This window comes from Monodon monoceros, unplaced genomic scaffold (genome assembly GCF_005190385.1).
Source record: "Monodon monoceros isolate NGI ecotype Baffin Bay Population unplaced genomic scaffold, NGI_Narwhal_1 Super_Scaffold_2, whole genome shotgun sequence".
In the NCBI taxonomy this organism is placed as follows: domain Eukaryota; kingdom Metazoa; phylum Chordata; class Mammalia; order Artiodactyla; family Monodontidae; genus Monodon; species Monodon monoceros.
The window spans coordinates 57,438,499-57,459,354 of NW_021703776.1; the positions used below are offsets into that span (position 1 = coordinate 57,438,499).

At 42.5% G+C, this 20,856-nt stretch overlaps 1 protein-coding gene and 1 non-coding gene across 3 annotated transcripts in view; both read right to left on the reverse strand.

Moving 5' to 3' along the window:
- JAZF1 (JAZF zinc finger 1) overlaps positions 1–20,856 on the reverse strand; it is a 336,892-nt gene that overhangs the window by 256,765 nt on the left and 59,271 nt on the right. Inside the window, exon 2 of one of the 2 annotated variants that reach the window (XM_029233247.1) lies at positions 53–152. The exons of the other annotated variant lie outside the window; for it this stretch is intronic. Within the exon in view, the coding sequence (XP_029089080.1) occupies positions 53–107 (55 nt within the window). The 5' untranslated portion in view covers positions 108–152. The remainder of the gene's footprint in view (positions 1–52; positions 153–20,856) is intronic. 2 annotated transcript variants of the gene reach the window in all.
- Positions 18,060–18,163, reverse strand: LOC114902125. Its single transcript, XR_003795362.1, has one exon. It is a non-coding gene; the product is annotated as a U6 spliceosomal RNA (small nuclear RNA).

The window sequence follows — 20,856 nt, forward strand, 5'->3', positions numbered from 1 at the left end:
ATAAATAAATAAATAAATAATAATGGTGAAAATGGCAACAGCTAACACTCACTGTACACTTGCAACGTGTCAGGCACTGCACCGAGTAAACCACACACCGTAGTCATCTCACCATCAGGAAGGTCTGAGGACAGCACTTATCCCCACCGTACCTGTAAGATCCCAAAAGGCAAGTCCACTAATCAGGCCCAAATTCCTCTTCTGAAACTGTTCACAAAACAAAGCTAAATGTTCTTAATTAAATGTCCTCTCTCTCTCTCGGACACGGTAGGCAGCCATGAGCTACTCTAACTTTTCCTAATAAGCAGCAGAGCAAAGTTAGGACCAGGACTGAGGGCTGCCAGCCCCTCATTCCTGACTTTCTGTTATTTCTGACAACTTGGCCAACTTGACTTAGAATACTGCGGCAATTATTTGCATTAATGGAACTGAAACTGGTCTCTTCAAAGAGTATAGTGTACTTTGTCCAAATGTCCAATATCCTTTCTCTTATCCTATACTCAGCCAACACAGCCCCATCCCCAAATTTCAATGCTAAAGGGGTTGGGACTTTATTCTTTTTAACTTGTATTCAGACTGACTGAAAAAAATTCTATGAAGTTTTCACTGTCTATTCACAACTTCCAGTAAGGCTAAAAAGCACTTTTTACAGCTAATAAATTCCAGTTTAGAAAGGTTAAATCTACCAAGCTTTGGAACCTCACCAAAATGGAGGGAGGGGGAGTGTATAACATGGATCAGTTTGTTAATGTATTCTCAAAAGCTACCCAGTGACAAAACCAGAACGGATGAACAAGAAGAGGGTCTTCACTTTCCTACAAAGCGAGTGGCCTTTTCATCTCTAAGATTTTGGTGCTTAGAGCTACACTTGGCCGGCCTCAATACCGGGAACTGCCAAGAGAAGTTTCTGTGCTCGCTGAGGGAGGAGAGGCACACTAACATCCTGTTCTTTTTAACAGTTCTGATGATATATATCCAAGTACTTAAAGTCAAAGTTTTGAAAGATGCTTGCTTTATTCTGTTAATTAGCCTGAAACCCAATGTTGGAAGGAAGAGAAGTGAACAGTATGTTCCATACGCCATACAATTTACTAAAAGGGAGAAAGAGACAAGTTTGAAGAGAGGATGAGGGGAGAAACCCATTGGCTTTAGTAAATGAGTCATAGCTCTGTTCATAAATCACGTTCAGAACAAACTATAAACCAGGATTTATTAAAAAAACACATAAGAGCATTTTTATAAACCACAGTCCTTACATGAACTCAGGGTTTTAGATGAGCATCTCTGGGCTTGCCTAAAACTTCTGTAAAGTAAACCACTACCAATCCACATGAAAAATGGTTTCTTTCTGAAACTATTGACTGTTTGGGTAGAACTTAAGTATTCATAACTAACAAGATAAAATTCTTTGTGGAATGAGGAGCTTTCCAGCTTATGAACAGGGATGGGTACTTTCAGAGGTATGGATGTCAGGACTCAGACAGCATCCGAATGCTAAGGATGATCCTGCAAGTTTAATTTACTGTCCTGTTTTTTAGAGACAGCATGTAAAGGCTCCATAAGCAGCATTACTGGTTTCCTAGGAAAGAGCTCAGTTGAACTTTAACCCACCACAGAAGTGCCTTTATTTTCTGATCACTCTACATGCAAAGCTAAGGGAGGATGAGGATGGAAAAGAAAACAGAATCACAAGATCACCACCGGTAGGCACTGCTTTTAAAAACTCGTGCCAATATGCTGAACAGCATAGGTCTGCCTGGAAGAGCAGAATAACGAGAACACCTGGACCAATTCGGTGCAAAGTGATCGTAGGACCACCAAGAAGTAGTTTTGGGCATTTGTGTGGAAACACTGCGCTCTGTGTTGGGCTAAAAACCTTAAGCATCACTTATCTACTTTTGGATGAAGATAAGGCTTTTACTTAATCTAACATTGAGCTGGTGGTAGTAGTTAGAGATTATGTAATCTGAGCACCTACAAGGAGACTAATACTGAAGTGATTTGTATGGAAGTTTGCATTTTCAGTACTGCTTTGAAGCATGATGTTTAGTGACTTAATGAAGTAAGCAGTCAATTCCAACAGCTTTACAGGTAAAAACAGGGGCGTCTTAATAAGGAGTTCCCTTTTTATTCTCACTGGGCCACATTAATTTTACAAATATAACCACTATTATTTCAAACTCAATTCATCTGATATGTCTGCCATTCCAGCTTGTCAACATTTTAACTATTGCTATGTGCTACATATAAGTACATCTCTATCACAGACACCCAGTTATATGCTATATACTTTACATTACTTATTTACACTACTACACGTTATATAGTATGTTTATTCCACCCTGAGAATATCTAACAAAACTAAGATTCACAGAAGGTTTGAAAAAGGAATCACAAAAGGAACTGACAGTTAACGTTTAAACCCACTCAAATTGTGTGCCTGGTGTATTTGAGAATCTGTACAAAAAAAAAAATAATACATATCTAACTAATGGGTTGAAATGTCACTTTTTTTTAAGACTGAAGGGATTAGTATGACCTGGGATCCTTTTAGGTATAGAACTTTTTGTTTTTAACAGAGGAGACCTCGAGGAGTAAAACCCTAATTTTCTACCTGAACCACAGATGAATAGAGGCACCTCATCAAACATGTGTCAGTGACTGGGGCGGGAAGAGAGCCCAGCACATGCTCTCATCCCCATCCTGCCTGCTCAGCTCCCCCACGAAGGCAATGGGGAGAGAGAAGCTGATGGGACAGTGAGTACTGGGTCAAATATGCAAGTACAGTGAGAGATACGAGATGGAAAGCGGAGAATGCTCTGGGCCCTGGCTGGAGCTGTACTGACTGGGTCCAAATCCATCCCAGCTCCAACCCTGGCTGCATTGTAACCATGAGCAGATGTCCCTGTCTTTATCTCCTGGGGTCTCAACTACGAACATGAAGATAATAACAGTACCTACCTCATAGGACTGTTGCGAGAATTAAATGACACACTACAAATAAAATGCTTGGCAACAATGCCTAGAACGTGGTAGGGCTCAATGAATATAAACTTTTCCCATTATCATCACTGTTATTTCTTGGTTAATTCCCACAGGTGATCCCTAGATTACTTCTTATCACAATGACCTTGACAAACTACACTATAGATAGATATCCAAGTACTTTTTTTTTGTTTTTGTTTTGTTTTGTTTTGTTTTTTAAGATATAAAACAATATGGAGGGCTTCCCTGGTGGCACAGTGGTTAAGAATCCGCCTGCCAATGCAGGGGACACGGATTCGAGCCCTGGTCCGGGAAGATCCCACATGCCGCGGAGCAACTAAGCCTGTGTGACACAACTATTGAGCCTGCATTCTAGAGCCCGTGCCCCCCAACAAGAGAAGCCACCACAATGAGAAGCCTGCGCACCGTGACGAAGAGTAGCCCCTGCTCACCGCAACTAGAGAAAGCCCGCGTGCAGCAACGAAGACCCAACATAGCCAAAAAGAAATAAATAAAAAATTAATTAATTTTTAAAAAACAAAACAATATGGACACCATGATGGACACTCACTGCTATTGGTATAGAAGGTTATTAAAAAGGTTATATAACTATTACATTATATATTTGGTACAGAATCATCTTTTGAAAAGAATATGTATGTCCATATATATGGCTGGAAAAAAGACTAAGACATATACTATCAATCTGTGAGCATGGTCATCTCTGAGTGGTACAATTATTATTAATGATTCTAACTTTGTCCCCTTTTGCTCATCCATTTTTCTAATTTTCTACAATGAACAGACATTCCATATTCATACAAAAGATAGGAGAGACCAAAATTCTCATACAAACTAAAAAACAAAAGCACGGAAGACTGCTGCTGAAATTGTGAAATTGTGCAGACATGTGCAATACCACCTCCAATGCAAGAAGCATGTGATGACATAAAAGGGCACACAAAGGTCAGGTAAGGCCAGAGGACACTCCTGGCAGAAAGAAAGTGAATTTGGCTTTGAGCCCTCCTCCAGCTATTTCCCAGCCATGTACCCTGGTGAGTCATTTATCATGGCCTCAGTTTATGACCAATTGATGGAATCAGTTTTGACCTCCTGCAACAGGACAGAGATAACCACTCTCTCTGCCCTGAGAACTTAGATTTGGCTTCCAGCCCACGTCCATCCTAGCCCTCCTCCCGGCTCCGTCTCTGTCTCCGCTGGTTCCTCTATGCCTCTTAGCTGCTCATCGTCCCAGTGCCCAGGATTCAGCCCTTGACCTCTGCTCCACTCTGTCCACTCTCAGCCAGTCTATGGCTTCAATGCCACCGATAACCCAACTATTCCGAAGTATCCATCTTCAGTTCTGACCTCTTCCTTGAATTCCAGGCTCGAGTATCAAAAATTGCCCACTGGAGGGGCTTCCCTGGTGGCGCAGTGGTTGAGAGTCCGCCTGCCGATGCAGGGGACACGGGCTCGTGCCCCGGTCCGGGAAGATCCCACATGCCGCGGAGCGGCTGGGCCCGTGAGCCGTGGCCGCTGAGTCTGCGCGTCCGGAGCCTGTGCTCCGCGACGGGAGAGGCCACATTAGTGAGAGGCCCGCGTACCAAAAAAAAAAAAAAAATTGCCCACTGGAGATAATTTTTTGGAGGTCTGGCAGGCATCTCAAACTCAACATGGCCCAAACTGAGAGCATGACCTCCCTCCAACCCTCAAGACCCGGTCCTCCTCACCACAGCTGATGACAACCGAATCCTTCTCGTTGCTCAGGCCAAAAGCTCTGTAGTCACTCTGGGCTTCGTTCTTTCCCTCATACCATAAATGCAAGTCTATTGACCCTACCTCTAAAATACACCCAGAACCCTACCACTTCACACCACACCTTCAAAGCTACCACCCTGGTCCAGGACCACCCTCTTCGTCTGGGATTATTATTATTGCAGAAGCCCCCTAACCAGTCTCCCTGCTCCCACCCACGCCCCCTGCAGTATCTTCTGAGCACGGGAGCCAGACTGATACTATTAAAGTGTCGATCCATCACGTCACTCTTCGGCTTGAACCCCCCAAAGGTTCTGCATCTCCCAGAGATAAAATACCAAACTCTTTGTGCTGGCCTACAGGTGCACACGCTCATCTCCCACTACCCTTATCTTCACTCCGCCAGCCCCACTGGCCTCCGTGTGGGTCCTCAAACAAACCAAGCAGGTTCCCACCACAGGGCCACTGGACTAGCTGTTCCTTCTCCCTAAAATACTGTTCTCCCAGATAGCTAGCTTCTTACCTCCTCCAGGTCCATGTCTCTCACTGAGGTGATTCCCCTGCCACCCCTTTTAATATTATGATGACTCCCACACCCCAGTAACACACCCCCTGTCTCCTTTCCTTGTCTTCTTTCTCTTCATAGCAGTTTCACTACCCAACATAACTTGTACTTCACTCGCTTCATTTATTTATGGTCTATCTCCCCACAGCTAATATGTAAGTTCCACAAAAGCAGAAATTTTTTATTGTTTTGCTCCTGACCTAGTACCTAGAACAGAGCCTGGCACATAGCAGGCACTGAATAAATATTTACTGAATAAATAAATAGGATTAAAAGGTACCTGTCCTTACCTCTCTCAGAGTTACATAAGGAACACATGAAAATCAGGAATGTGAAAGTAACTACTGAATAACTTGATACTTAGATCAATATGTGGATGTTATTATTATCATTTCTATTATATTGAAGATATGTCCCAAATCTTGCCAGATATGGCCTGAATTAGTCATGCTTGAAACTTGGACTACGATTCCCCACCTCCCTTTTAACCTACCTGTTTCAGTACAAAGGTGGTGATGGGAAATTCCCGCAACACTAGGATTCTGTAAAGGATTAGGTTCATAGATCCACTCAATGTCTAACCCTACAAATGATTATCTTAATCACAAGTTGGGATTTTTGTCTTCCCTTGGAGAAGAATATGGAACGACAGAAGGAGAGATTAAAAGATTAAGTGTGATCACTTAAGAGTCCAGAGAGTGCCTGATCTCCCTTTATTGCGTATCAGAACCCTGATGACAACCATGTCTCACCCAGGGTAGATTTCTGTGCAAACTCTCTCTCTCTTTTTTTTTTTTTTTTTTTTTTTGCGGTACGCGGGCCTCTCACTGCTGTGGCCTCTCCCGTTGCGGAGCACAGGCTCCGGACGCGCAAGCCCAGTGGCCATGGCTCACGGGCCCAGCCGCTCGGCGGCATGTGGGTTCCTCCCGGACCCGGGCACGAACCCGTGTCCCCTGCATCGGCAGGCGGACTCTCAACCACTGCGCCACCACGGAAGCCCCTTCTGTGCAAACTCTCAACGGACAGAAGCTTGGGTTCTGTTCAATGATCTCCATCCGGAAACTGAGAGTATACAAAATATTAACACCAAGAGATACAGAAAACAGCATGTTTCATGATGATACACCCAGAATTACTTTGGGAGGCACCAAACAGAAATGACACGGAGTTAGAACCCTCTTCTCAATGCAGATGCCACACAGCCAAGTAGAAAACTCAGTTGGAAGACATTTACTAACCTAGATTCCATCTTGGCTGGAATGACTGTTTAAAGCTCCTCTTTATGAGTTGCAAAAAAACCATAGCCCTTTAGAGGCCAATAATAGTAGCTTTTACTTGCAAAACTAACATTTACTCACTGCAGCTAAACTGCAAAGCATTGTGAATCCTGGAGAGCAAGGTAATTAATCTAATTAAGCTGAACACATAAGGGTTTTCAAGTGGATAAAACTGCATCGTGGGACACCTGAGCCCAGCAGCAGTGCCTGCTCCATTCACGGAGCAGGCAGAGGTGAGAGCAAGCCAGTCCTACAGAGCTCAGCCTTGAGTTTTCCAAGACGGTTCCCTTCATCAGACCCTCCAGCCCCTTTAGAAAAAAGCAACTTATAAAATTATATCCTATTAAAGACCCTAACATCAAAGTCAGAAAACTGACCGATTTAAGACTTAATCAGCTTAATTGTGAGATTCTGCTTGTCAGCAACATACCAAGCCTGTCTTGTTCCTTTCACATCATGATGTGGAGGCTTCATTACTCAAGAAGCGGAGGAAGGAGAGAATCAATCAGAAAGAATTACACAAGTTGCTACAGAGAAGCCTTTCAGTTTTCACTTTACGTCAGTGACTCACTCCGTGAGAATACTGCAACTCACCCTCATCAAACTCAGCTTCTTTTTCCTTCATTAAAAACAAAACAAACGGGACTTCCCTGGTGGCGCAGTGGTTAAGACTCCACGCTCCCAAGGCAGGAGGCCCGAGTTCGATCCCTGGTCAGGGAACTAGATCCCATATGCATGCCGCACCTAAGAGTTCACATGCCGCAACTAAGGAGCCCGCCTGCCGCAACTAAGACCTGGCCCAACCAAATAAATAAATAAAATATTAGAAAACCAAAACAAACAACAACAAAATAACCCAAATTATTTTGTATCTGGACTCTCTTCTGGAAGTAACAACGCAGTCCCAAGAAGGGTCAGGTGGAACGGGGAACTGTTTTAAGGAGGACACACAGGCTTGCTCATGATTCATTCTGCTAGGACCCAATCCAAGCACACTTGGAGGTTTTCAGCAGGTATCAAGAATAATCTTGCCTGTGGATGGTGTCTTACGTCTTACACTTTACTTCGGCGTATAACATGCTTTACATATTCTAGCGAAACTAGAGAAGAATAAGTGAATCCATATCAGGGACTTCTCTGGTGGCGCAGTGGTTAAGAATCCACCTGCCAGCGCAGGGGACACGGGTTCGAGCACTGGTCCGGGAAGATCCCACATGCCGCAGAGCAACTAAGCCCATGTGCCACAACTACTGAGCCTGCACTCTAGAGCCCCACGAGCCACAACTACTGAGCCCACGTGCTACAACTACTGAAGCCCGTGTGCCTAGAGCCTGTGCCCCACAACGAGAGAAGCCAAGGCAATGAGAAGCCCGCGCACCAAAACGAAGAGTAGCCCCCGCTCGCTGCAACCGGAGAAAGCCCGCGTGCAGCAACAAAGACCCAACACAGCCAGCAATAAATAAATAAATAAATTTCTAAAAAAAAAAAAAAATGAATCCATATCAGACCCAAGGATTACAAACACAGACACTCCCTAGTATTGCTGATGTGACATTTTTTTCTTTCAAAGAGCAATGATTTTTTTTTTTCACTTGCTCTTGACTCCATACTGGGTTTCATATTTTTATCACATACAAGTGAGGAAATCTGGAGTTAATGTTCCAATAGGCACTCCTTCCATCAGCTTCTCACAGAGCCTTGCACCTGGCTTGGTGCGCATCAATGCTCGCATTACGACATGTCGTCATTTCAATAAATAGAACTCAAGTGTTACAAGATAACCCCAGGTTCTTGGGAGACATGAGATCTGACACATGTGAGTACCTCATTATACATCCAGGCCTTCTGCCAAGCAGAAGGAACAGAGGGATCACCTTCTAACATAAATGTTACAGGTCTCTCCTGCTCTAAGGATCAAGTCCAGTATATTTATTTCATTTACCACATGGGTCATTTTCCCTCCACTGTAAAGGAGAATCAGTGAATAAAAGCTATGTTAGTACAGCACAATGCTAGAGGATTTTAAACAAATCAGTGAGGCAAATCACTTATGGTTTTCATACCAAGCATACCTCCGACAGGCTCCATATAAATATTCCTTTCAGCTCAGAACACCATACATATACCACTTTGAAATACTGTACTCCATATGACCAAGAGACAAAATTCCACTGCCTCAGGAAACATAGGCTCACATGTTTACACTTTCATCTTCCATGCAGGCCCCATGGTCTAGGGGGATAACACAGGCCTGGGACTGGAGAAATCTGTGGGGTTACAGGACTTCCTCAGTTGCTAACAGCTTTCAAGTTTGGGAAAGTTATTTAAATTATATCCCAGTTGCTTTATCTCAGAAAGAGGGAACAAAGGTGACTACCAATTTCTAACTGCAGCAGAAGCAGCTAAACTTTGGGCAATTCCAAATGACTCAAACTACAAACATCAAGTTAATCTGTCACCTAAATCTCCCAGTCTTACAGGTGTGCCTTATAATTTGTCCCTCAAGTACCAACCAACCCACACACCTTCCACAAGAGCAGGTTTCCAGCTCTTGTTGAGTGAAGTGTCTGGAGGCATTTCTCATCATGTGCAGTGTTCTACAACCAGTCTCTTGAAGCACTTCTGTATACTCAAAAACCACATCCATACTAGGCAAAGGTTAAACCACAGAGTAGCTGAGCTAAGTAGCCTGCAGAAAACGGAAGCAGGAGTCATGCTCGCCTCTGTGCCAGGTGACCTAGAGTAAAAAAAACAAAGGGCTTTGGAGGGCAGAGGATCTTCTGATACCTGTAGTCACTGTGCTCTGCACACCACAGTGATGAAACCTCAGCTGGGGACGTGTTTCATGATATACAGCATGAAAGAGCCAGGAACATAGGATCTAATGTTTCAATTGTCCTCATAAGCCAAAAATTACACTGCATCTGTGAAAGCCAGAGACCACGACCACCCACAGCAGACCAGCAGAGACCAGACAAGATACAAGATTAACTAAAATGTCATCAAGGTACACAAACAAAGGAGGATAAAGGACACAGTGACTCCACAGGTTACAATATTAACAGAACAAAATGCCATTCTATAGTGGTTCAAAGGAAAGAATACACGGAGTCACGGTTACCATCACTGGACACACACATCTAACTTAGTTTACTCCACTTTCCAGATCCTAAAATAGAACTAAAACAATTTCATAAGGATCATTTATTAAACTAGCAGTGACCTTCAAATTAAAACACAGGAGAGGGCTTCCCTGGTGGCACAGTGTTTGAGAGTCCGCCTGCCGATGCAGGGGACACGGGTTCGTGCCCCGGTCCGGGAGGATCCCACATGCCGCGGAGCGGCTGGGCCCGTGAGCCATGGCCGCTGAGCCTGCGCGTCCGGAGCCTGTGCTCCGCAACGGGAGAGGCCACAACAGTGAGAGGCCCGCGTACCGCAAAAAACAAACAAACAAACAAACAAAAAACATAGGAGACATAAGACTAAAGGCTTTTACATCACATCTTACCAGGCACATCTCACTTTCCTGCGCTAGACAAACACATACTCTTGTGGCGGGGGGAACGGTGTTAAACCATGCCCTCCCCAGGCTGCAGAGGTTCACTTGGGTGGGATGCAATGACTCTCTTCTTCAGAGGACAGGCTTTTTCAAGGCAGAGTGATAGTTAACCTGAGCTCACTTCTGCAACTGGTTATCTACATCATTTCTACTGCAGCCATTTATCAATTCAACAAACATTTATTCAACGCCTACTCTGTGCCAGGTCCTGTGCTCTCAGCGTGGCTTCTTCCTAGCAGACAGAGGTGTACCCAGGTCCAATTAATTTCTTGGCTGGATTAACTTTCCAAACTCTCTTCGTTTTTACCTTTCCAGCAATGCCAAATTCATTCAGTGCCTAAGGTCACCAGCATCCTAGTTTCGTGATGCTCCTTTAATTACATTTTGGTGGCAAGAGAGCCCATTCCCTTGGTTTCCAAGCTCATCTCTCTAGATAATCCAACCAGCTCATGTTCTTTGTCTTCCCTCTTACTCAGTACCTCACTGATCTAATAATCCCATGATGAGGTGCCTTGATCTATAAGGGCTCATCCCTTTCCTTATTCAGGCAACTCTGATATCCTACCTTCCCTACATAATTCATCTGAAAATAATCTAATCTCTATCTGTATCAATCACCTCCCCATGAAAAAGTGTCCACTGACCACTTCGTAAAACACTTCCAATTACACCGTCTCAACTAAGCCTCACCAATACTGTGAAATAGCCAGTACTTCACTCATTTTACACATGAGGAAACCAAATAGAGAGAAGCAACCAAGTCCAAAGAGACAGGAATTTGAGGCCTGGAATCTTGAAATGCCCTAAGGGAATTTAAAAGAGTAGGATTCAGCAAGGAGTTGTCAGGAAAAGAGCCTGGAATGAAGCTGCAAAGGTTAAATTACAACGTATATATATACGAGGTATTTCTTAAGGAACACTTGCACATCACACATGTTAATCAGTAAAAAAGGAAAACATCCATTTGGCTCTTCAAGAGTTAGAATTTTAAAAGAAGCATGATCCAGAGGGGAGAAAAACTGACTACAAAGAATTATAAAGCTTAAGAAAAAAAAAAGAGAGCAAGGATTCCAGGATTCTCAGAAAGAGAAAGTGGAGTTCTGTCAACAAGGTGAGAGAAGAACCTATTTTTCTGCCCCAATGTCCCAAAAGATTAAGACCTGGTGGGTGACGTGCCCACATGCTGACCACAGAGGGGGCCAAACTTTCAGTTACCTGAACTCACGCTCATACCCACAAGCCTCGTTCGATTCCACCCAAAAGTTTTCTCCTTGCGAGGAGCACAGTAGAAAACACAATTGTTAAGAAAATTTTTTAAAAAGTAGAGCGGGATAATTTCCTGTGATCCACTCAACAAGATGGACCAATGCTCTGATTTTCTTGCCTACAGCTTCCCAAAGGCCCTACTGCAATGGACAGCTACATCTGGTTGAAGAAAGTAGGGAATTGATAGTCAATCTCAGCCTAGTTTGTATTTGATAACAATCTGTGTATCAAAGTATTCATAGATAAAGGGATATTCTGTTGGTTTTCTATTTAGCTAAAAAATGCCATGCTTTTACTATCTGACTACTGGAGATACTTCCCTTTAGGGTTTTGTTGTGTCAGGATTTTGTTTTGTTTTGTTCGTTTGTTTCTTCATTTGTTCATTTCATTCATTCATTCATCAAGCTTTTCATTGAAGTAGAATGTGCAATACAGGATTATCATACATGCAGTACAGGTTTTGTGATAAAATGTAAAACTAGGCCTTTATAAAATACCATTCCTTCCTACCAGGTGACAGCTATATACCTTTGGATAAGTCACAATACTTCTTTGAAGAGGTTCCTCATTAGTAAACGAGGGATAATAGAATCTACCAATTCCGTGTTAAAAGTGGTTTTCTGAAAGCCAAAACCAAATGATCAATCTGAAAGTATGTTGTAAGTATTACAGCATGGATCTCTATGGATCAGGAAACCTAGTAGAAAAAGTGTAGTTACCTTCAAGAAACTTCCTAGGAATGTGTGTGTGCATGGCATGTTATGTGCCTGTGCGTGTTTTTATCGGCAGCCATAGTGGGAATGGCTTTGTGTCCTCCAAGCGGCATTATCATTACCCAGGTGCAACTATATCTCTGCAAGCATCTGAGTTCAAGGTAGAAACAGAACTTGGAGACAGTGTCTAGATACCTGACCTCAAATAGTATGGATATTATGTTGCTGCCATACCAACATCTATTTCTAGCATTCCGACTCTAGACCTCTTTTTTCACTCTGCTCTTGATCCAACAGCTTGAATGGTGGAGAAGACACCTGAAATGTCCCAAGCCTGTGATTTTGTGATCAGGGAGTATCATCATCTCCACCCTGCTGGTGACCAAAAGCTGTCTGAGAGTCACTTAAAACAAGTACCACTAGGAAAGAACTTTCGAAAGGAAACCCTAGTGGCTTCCAAATTGGCAACTTAAAGGAACCAAAAGTTAGTGAAGTCACATAACAACTAAGGGCAATTTTATTAGCCTCGTTCAATGAAGCAAAACCTGGACAAGAAAACCTCATTATTCAAACCAGATGCTGATTTTGTAACATTTACTTCAATGGTGAACTGTTTCAATTTTCTCTTATTTTGAATATGTAATATAAAGCAGGCAAATCACTACATTAATAAAGGCACACCTGAAATTTATAAAGTCAGTTTGAAAAAGAACTGAATGTAGGAAACCCGTTTTCAAAAGTTTATTGCCAGGAGCATTTTTTTCTTTTTTAATCATGTGACAAAAGAAGTGCAATAATGGGTTTAAGACAAGATCAATTATGGGCAGCAATGAAATTACCCTTTAATGATGATTAGCCCCAAATCTTGATTACCGTCAGCTCCAATTATCTGGTCACAAGGCCCACAAAGTGCTGTGTTCCTCCATCTCAAACAAGAATGAAGGATGGGCCCTCAAGGTGAGGGGTCACATAAGACAAGGAGGCAGAGGAGGCTGACCACAGACCCCAAGTGCCTAAGAGAAAGCAAAATGTTTATAAGAATGTTTACTAAGCACCAAAGTTACTTTTTAAGAAAGCCTGATAATCTCCCTCTTTCAAATGATGAGTCTCTCTCTCTTGTCCAAAGAATGAGGAGGAAACAGATCTCAACTCCAGAAAAAAAGTGAGTATCTCTGGTGACAGATGCAGCTGGGTGGGTCCTGGGAGAATGTGCAAGCTGACCATGGGGAGCCCAGAAAGACTATCTGCCTTGGGACATAATCCCAAAGGGAAAGGGGAACACTCCTTGGATTTGGGGCTATTCAGAGGTGGCAGAGCCCAGCTGTGCAGTTTCCAGGTTCTCAGAGTTGGGCGCAGTGAAATGCTACCCTGCGAACAACGCAGCCCAACCACCAGGGGACACTTCCGCTGTTTTCTGGAGACAGAACTAGAGCATTTTAGAGATGGGAAAGATCAACACCTTCATTTTACAAACCAGGAGACTCAGGACCAAGGAGGTAGAATGAATGGGGCTAACTAACGGTAAAGCCAGTTCTCCAGCCAGGCATCCTGACCCCTAACCCCCTGCCCCCGCTCAGATGACCGTGAGGCTCTGAAGAGCAGTTTCTAAGGATTGCCACTGTCCAGCAATCACTGCAGTCCATCACAATTATGAAAGGACACACTCCTCTTCTGCCTTGGGTGTGCTCATTTGGCGATTCAACACCAGACAGTTGCAAAAGACAATCTACATTCGCATTGGAGCTATAAATACTATTTATCAAAACCCACCATGGTCCAGGAGCCATATTAGGACCAGTGTCCATTCTCCTTGCAATGCTCACAACCCAGGAGGTGTTTATAACCTCATGTTACTGAAAAATGAGGCTCAGAGAGGTGACGTAACTTGTTTACGCTCACACCACTAGGTAAGTGGCAATCCTGGCTTCAGACCAGTTCTTCTAGCCCCCTGAAAACACTGTGCTTCCTACACACCACCAGCCCTCCAAGTTTTGCAAAAGAAAGCATTCCCCATCCAACTGATTATGACCGTGGCACAAGAATCTTCGCCTAGTGACAATATCTGAATTGTAATATAAGAAACAAATGGATCCTGAACAATAGTAAGAAAGCTTCTAAAATCTGGACGTAAACATGAGTCTTTTGGTGACTTAACTAAGGAGAGCAGTTTCCCGCAAAATTCCAAGTTTTTCCTTCCTAAAATCTCTGTCCCACCAGCCCTGGATATCCTGTTTATTACTCTTATTTCCTCTTGCAAGCAAAAGCTTAAGACCCCACAAGCCGATGAGGACAACGGGAATTTTAAAAAGCAGGTAAGACGGTCACCAAAGTAAGATCGACAAGACCATAGAATGATGGAGAACTTCATTATTATTCTAACTCATAGCCTTCTTGTGGCCGGCCAGCCTCCACCCGTGCTTTCACCTTCTGGCAACTACCTGCTACCTTCACCTTCTACAAACACGGGCACTCGGCCAGCATGGAGATTTCTGTTCTCTGACTGAACAAACCACCTCTCACCTTCCAGTCAGAACACAACCCTGAAACCACGACTCATGGTGGGTTTGGTGCTACTGACATCTTCGCAGTTTGTAGTCTTCTGCCTGTAAGAAGGCTGGCCTGTTTAAAGCTAGAACATTCCAAAGAGGTCTATTCTTTTTTTTTTATTTTATTGAAGTATAGTTGATTTACAATGTTGTGTTAGTTTCAGGTGTACAGCAAAGTGATTCAGTTATACGTATGTATATATCTATTCTTTTTCAGATTTTTTTCCATTATAGGTTATTACAGGATACTGAATACAGTTCCCTGTGCTATATAGTAAGTCCTTATTATTTACCCATTTTATATACAGTAGTGTGTATATGTTAATCCCAACCTCCTAATTTATCCTTTCCCCCCACTTCCCCCTTTGGTAACAATAAGTTTGTTTGCTATGCAAAGAGGTTTATCTTTAACCAAGCGAAGACCTGCAGGGTTTGAGCCTGCTTTCCTCAAGACACAGGCCAGGCAGGTAAATGGGTGTGCTCTCCACAAAACACAACCAACCTCATTTTCCTAGTGACTTTTTGGAGTTTATCTACTGGCAGTTTCAGGTTCTGGAAACACAAAAACAATCGGCTCTGCCCTCCAGGAGCTCACAGTCTGGTGAGGGTGACAATACCCTTGAAAAGATGCATGGTGGTATCAGATGACAAGCGTGAGAACACGCAGGTGTACCAAATACTATAAAGAAACAGGACAGAAGAACCGGGGAAGCGTCATCAAAGAAGGGGCCACATGAATTGGGTTTACAAGACAAGTAGGAGTTTTCAAGGCAAAGAAATGGAGGTTCAGGACCACTGCAAGCAGAAGGGACTGTACATTCAAAGGTTCATATTTACGAAGAGGCCTGCAGTCTGGGGAGTGAAGAAAAGCAGTGTTTATTCACGAGGGAGGTAGGGAACGGGTAAAGGAAGCATCTCAGACTATTACAAAGGGTCTCTATAGGCTTGTAAGAGTCAGCGAAGGTTTTAAAGCATGCTTAGCTTTTTTTTTTTTTTTTTAAAGAAAGTAGTTCTGGCAGACATGGCCAAGTGTGGACAGGACTCTAAATCAGTGCTGTACAAAAAAAACTAAATGCGAGCCACAGAGCCAAGCCACATATGTAATTTAAAATTTTCTAGGAGCCACATTTAAGGTAAGAAAAAACAAGGGAAATTAATTTAATAATATATTTTAACTCCCTTAATCCAAACTGTTATCATCTGTTATCATTCACTATAATCTGTCAATATTTTGAAAATTATTAATGTGATAGTGAGATAGTTTACATTCTTCTTTTCTCATGCTAAGTCTTTAAATCTGGCACACTTACAGCTCATCTCAATTTGGAAGAGCCGCATTTCAAGCGCTCAAGAGCCAGATGTGGTGAGTGGTTACCATACTAGACAGCACAGCTCCAGATAAATTACATACAAGACCCACTTAGCAGGCTGTAGCCAAGAGTCCAAACAAGAGATGATAAATGTCTGGGGAGCTATTTCCAGCCCTTGGACATATGCTAAAGTGCCACTGAAATGCAATTTTACAAACATGTAACTTATTTTTTGTTTTGAATAGATAATAATTCACATGGTTCACAAATAAAAATAATACAACAGTGCTACCCTCACCCTTTTTCTGTCTACCCCCCCACCCTCTCATTAAAGAGAACCATTTTATTAAGTTTCTTTTTTCTGTTTGCTTATCCTTTCAGTATTTCTTCATGCAGATATGAATGCAGACTCCTTTCTAAACCAAAGGTAGCACACTACCTACTCTGTTCTACACCTTGCTTTTTTCATTTTAATAATATGTCTTGGAGATCTTTCCATATCACTGCATGAAGAGTTTCCATGTTCTCTTTAAATGCTACACAATATTCAATTGTATGGATGATTCACAGTTTATTTCACTGGTCTCCTACTAATGGATATTTGAATTGTTTCCAATCTTTTCTATTATAAACAATGCACTAATGAAAAACCTCCTACATACGTCACTTTATATGTATTCAGGGGGTACCTGCAGGGAAAAAGTACCAGAGCCAGATTGCTGGGTCAAAGGGTAACTGCATTGGTAATCTTGACACAGCTAAATTGGCCTGCATAAGGGTTGTGCAATTTTGTACTCTCAGGAGTACGGTGCACATCTGGTCAACAATGTACGATTATCACATTTCAGAAGTTTTGCCAATCCAATGAAGTAAAAAGTGCTACTTAGTTTAAATTTGCATTTCTCTTACTATGTCTGAGTCTGAAGATCTTTTATTTGGTTTAGAGACAATCTGTATTTCTTGTTCTGTGAATCATATGTTTGTGTCCTTTGCCTATTTTTCTACTGGTTTGCCAGTCATTTTCTTATTCATTTGTAGGAGCTCTTTATATAGAGAGATTAGCCCTTTGTCCACTGTAAATTTCTTCCCTCAACTGTTATTTGTCTTTTGAATTTACTTATTGTGTTTTTTACCAGGTAAAATTTTTTAATCTGAATTTAGTCTAATTTATCAATCTTTTTCTTTTCAGGTTTCTGAATTTTGAGTCATAGTTTAAAAGGCTTAACTTTTAACTTCAAAGTTAAAAGGAATTTACACGTTTCTTCCAGTCCTTTCATTTTAAGCAGATATGAATATATATTCATATTTTGAAATCCTTGTTAAAAATATCGTTTTCACTTTTTCCAAATGAAGTAGACCAGACCATTTTATGAATGCCTTCCTGATTTCTCCCTCCTTTCTTTTCATAATCCTTTTGAATATCACACTGATCATATAAATTGAACTGGTCAAGATGGAATTTATTTGAACGGTATGAGATACAGAAACAACTTCATCTTTCTCCAGATAGCTACCCACTTGGTCCAAGACCATACACTAAAAATTTCATCACTACCCCACTGGAACCATAATTTTAAAATACTTTTCTATTTTTATAGACAGCAACCTGGATTTTTATAAACTCATGGTTCTCATTCTCTAGTCTAGACGTTACAGAGGTAAATACAAGTTATGATCTTCACTTATTTACAGGAACTGCCAAGTTTTGTAAAAACTGCATTCATACAGCGGTATCTTTACTCCCGCGTCATCCTCAATAGTTTTTCAGCAGACGCTTGACCTGAAAGAGGTATACAGACACAAACTGCCACTGAGAAATTTACAGTTGCGAGGCTGCCAAATTGTTTTTCGCGAGTCATTTGTTTAAAAGGCAAGCAGCACACCACAAGGAAAGTTTGGCAAAACTCTCATCAGTGACAAAATTCTGGTTTATCCAAGTTCATTTTAGGTAATCACCAGTGTGATATTCAAAAGATTTATGAAAAACAAAGAAAGGAGGGAGAAAAGAGAGGGCGGTTCAGAAGGTATCTGGTCCACCTGAGTTGGAAAAGTGAAAACTGATTTTTTTTTTTGAGTTTTCATAAACACACATAAATGCTTCACGAATTTGTGTGTCATCCTTGCACAGGGAATGCTAACCTCCTCTGTATCATTCCATTTTAGTATATGTGCTGCTGAAATGAGCGTGGAAAATATTCTTTAACAAGGATTTAAAATTCCCAATTAATTCTATTCAGAAGTTTCTAGTAAACCAGAACTTTTAAAGTAAAAATGAGAAAGGTATGGTATTCTATAGGTATTCTATGTCCTTTTGTTCCAATATTAATTCACATCTGCTATATTAGCGTCTGTCAAGTTGTATTCAATAAATGCATACTGTATATTGTCATTTGAGGTTGTGAAATTAGTCATTATAGCTCAGTTTCTAAGAGAGATTTAGACACACACACAGAGTTTTGAGCAGTATACCCTTCGAAAAATAGAAAGGAGATCAGTTCCTATAGAGGATGCTCATGTATTTGACACAAATTATAGAGTTTCACATAGGGGATAATAGTACCAGAAAAATAACAATGGCAACAGAATGCTCCAACATAAGTAACAGAGGAAATGCTGGGGAAGTGGGCCAGGAGAAGAATCCTGAGAAGTCAAAACTCCCCAGACGAGAACAGAGCATAGCTTCCAGGATGTCTGTGATGTTTCTAAAAGAAAGAGTCGGGGTAGAAGCCACCAGTCCTGTGAACAGAGGCCATGGCTGTGCTCCCCCAGGGGTGGTCTCCCTGTCTCCCCATCACCGCCCCCCCGCCCACCCCACGTCCCCTGAGCCGCTGCTTCTCAAGTCAATGACTCACAAACCTGATCTCCAGCCCTGAGACGACGCTCTTGAATTGCAACCTTTTTTCAACTTGCGAGCACCTCATGGAGGCGATTCACCCCCACGCGCTACCTAAGTGCCCCTCTCCTCCAGCTAAACCCTACCTGCTCCCCTCTATGTCATCTTCCTCTTCTCCTAGACACCTTCACACCTTCCATTTTAGGCATCTTTGACTCTCTTCACACCCCACAACAGCCAATCCCGCATCCTGCTCTCCCCTCTTGTTTCCAATGCCCCTCATATTTCAGACCCTCCTCATGACCCTGTGCTTACTTCCTAATCTCCTAACTGATTTCCTTGTTTCCTCACTCCCCCATTTACAATCAATTCTTTCCTAAATGGTACTTTCTCCAAAACCTCCAATGTTCCCCATTTACTTACCTGACAGTCTGAAGTCATGTCATTGATCATTTCATTCATTTAATTAATATTTGCTGAGTACCCACTAGGTACCAGGCACTATTCTAGGCATTTGGGACACAGCAATAAACAGACAATAAATTCCTGCTTAATTTTGTCTTAGCCTGTTTTTTCCCTCCCCTTCACCCCACTAGTCCCCTAGATAACTGTATCTATAAATAAATCTAGACCAGAAGTTATATTCTGGTATATTTACATATCCAAGGATGCCTAACAAGCCTCTACTAAGTGTTGGATCCAAGACTGAGCAAGACAGATGTCTTTTCCATTTGTCCCACCCTGGCCTTCCCTTCCCTTCCCTTCCTGCTCTGCATGCCTGCTCCTTTCCTCACCCTCCATCCTGAAATACACAGTCCAAACCCTCCAAACTCTGTAAAGACTCTCCTGGGCACTCTGGCCCGTGGCAGGGGCCATCAGCTCCTTTCTGTCTTATGACACCGTTTACCTTGTGAAAGTGCTTAAAGTTTTCATGCTGCTTTGTTTTGTTTTATTCTTCATTAGTTTAATGAAACTTCCTAACTGGAGTAGAGGTCTTTCAGGACCGGATGCATCTTTCCTAGTAGAATTCCACAATCACAGAACATAACAGCCAAGGAAACCCTCTGACTCCAGTTCATCAAACCCATCTTGCTTCTTGAGGAAACTTAGGCAGGGAGAGGTTAAGTCACAGTATCAAGTGCTAAAAAATAAAGTGAATAAATATGAATGGCAGATGAGCGGGCATACTGCCCTTCGTCCCACAGGGTAGAAGATGTCTGAACTGCTAGTTGCAAGCAGTTCTTTTCCCCTGGAATCCATGAATGTGTTCCCAAGTTGTCTGACAATTTTCCGACAGCCACTGCTGAGCTGAGGGCCAACTAACCCAGAAAAGCCACCCCAAGTGATGGATTTGCCCAGTTCTACACTGTTGCCCTCTTTCCAGTTCCCCACTGCCTGCAGACTGCTTGAGACCTCAATGATGCTAAACAACTAAACTCTAAGGCATACATTTTCCAGATGCCAGACCGCTCGCCCCTCACTGCCCCTGTGAAATCCGGGGCTTCCCTTATCTTGCTGTATCAATGCTGTATTCTCTGCTCTGGCCTGGGAGCTGCCCCTACAGGAAGTCAGAGAGCACCCTGAAGGAGGTGGCTGGTAGCAGCAGGAGCACCCAGGCAAGGTAACGTGGAACTGCAATTAAAAGTATCTACAAGTTCAAAATAAGAATAACCCTGTGAGAAGTATTCTTTGGAACAGGCTGGTAGAATCCAGAAGTCATCTATAAAGCCATGAGATGTAGCATGATGTGCAAATGCCAGGATTTTTATCATGAGCTCCGTGTCTATTTCCCTGTATTCATGTTGACCTGCTCCCCACTCTTCACACCAAACCCAAGAGGGGATGTGGGATGTTTTCATCCCACTCCTTGTGCCTACTGAAATGGCAATGGGCACTCAGTAATGTTTCCTGAATCTCCTCAAAGTCAAAGACCAGTTATTCTTTGCTTGAGCTGAAAACAAGTCAAATTTAACAGAAGCACAGTCATGCACATGTGGCCAATGTAGATAAGGGCGTCTCCTGTTTGTACATTTCTCTGTGGGGCCCA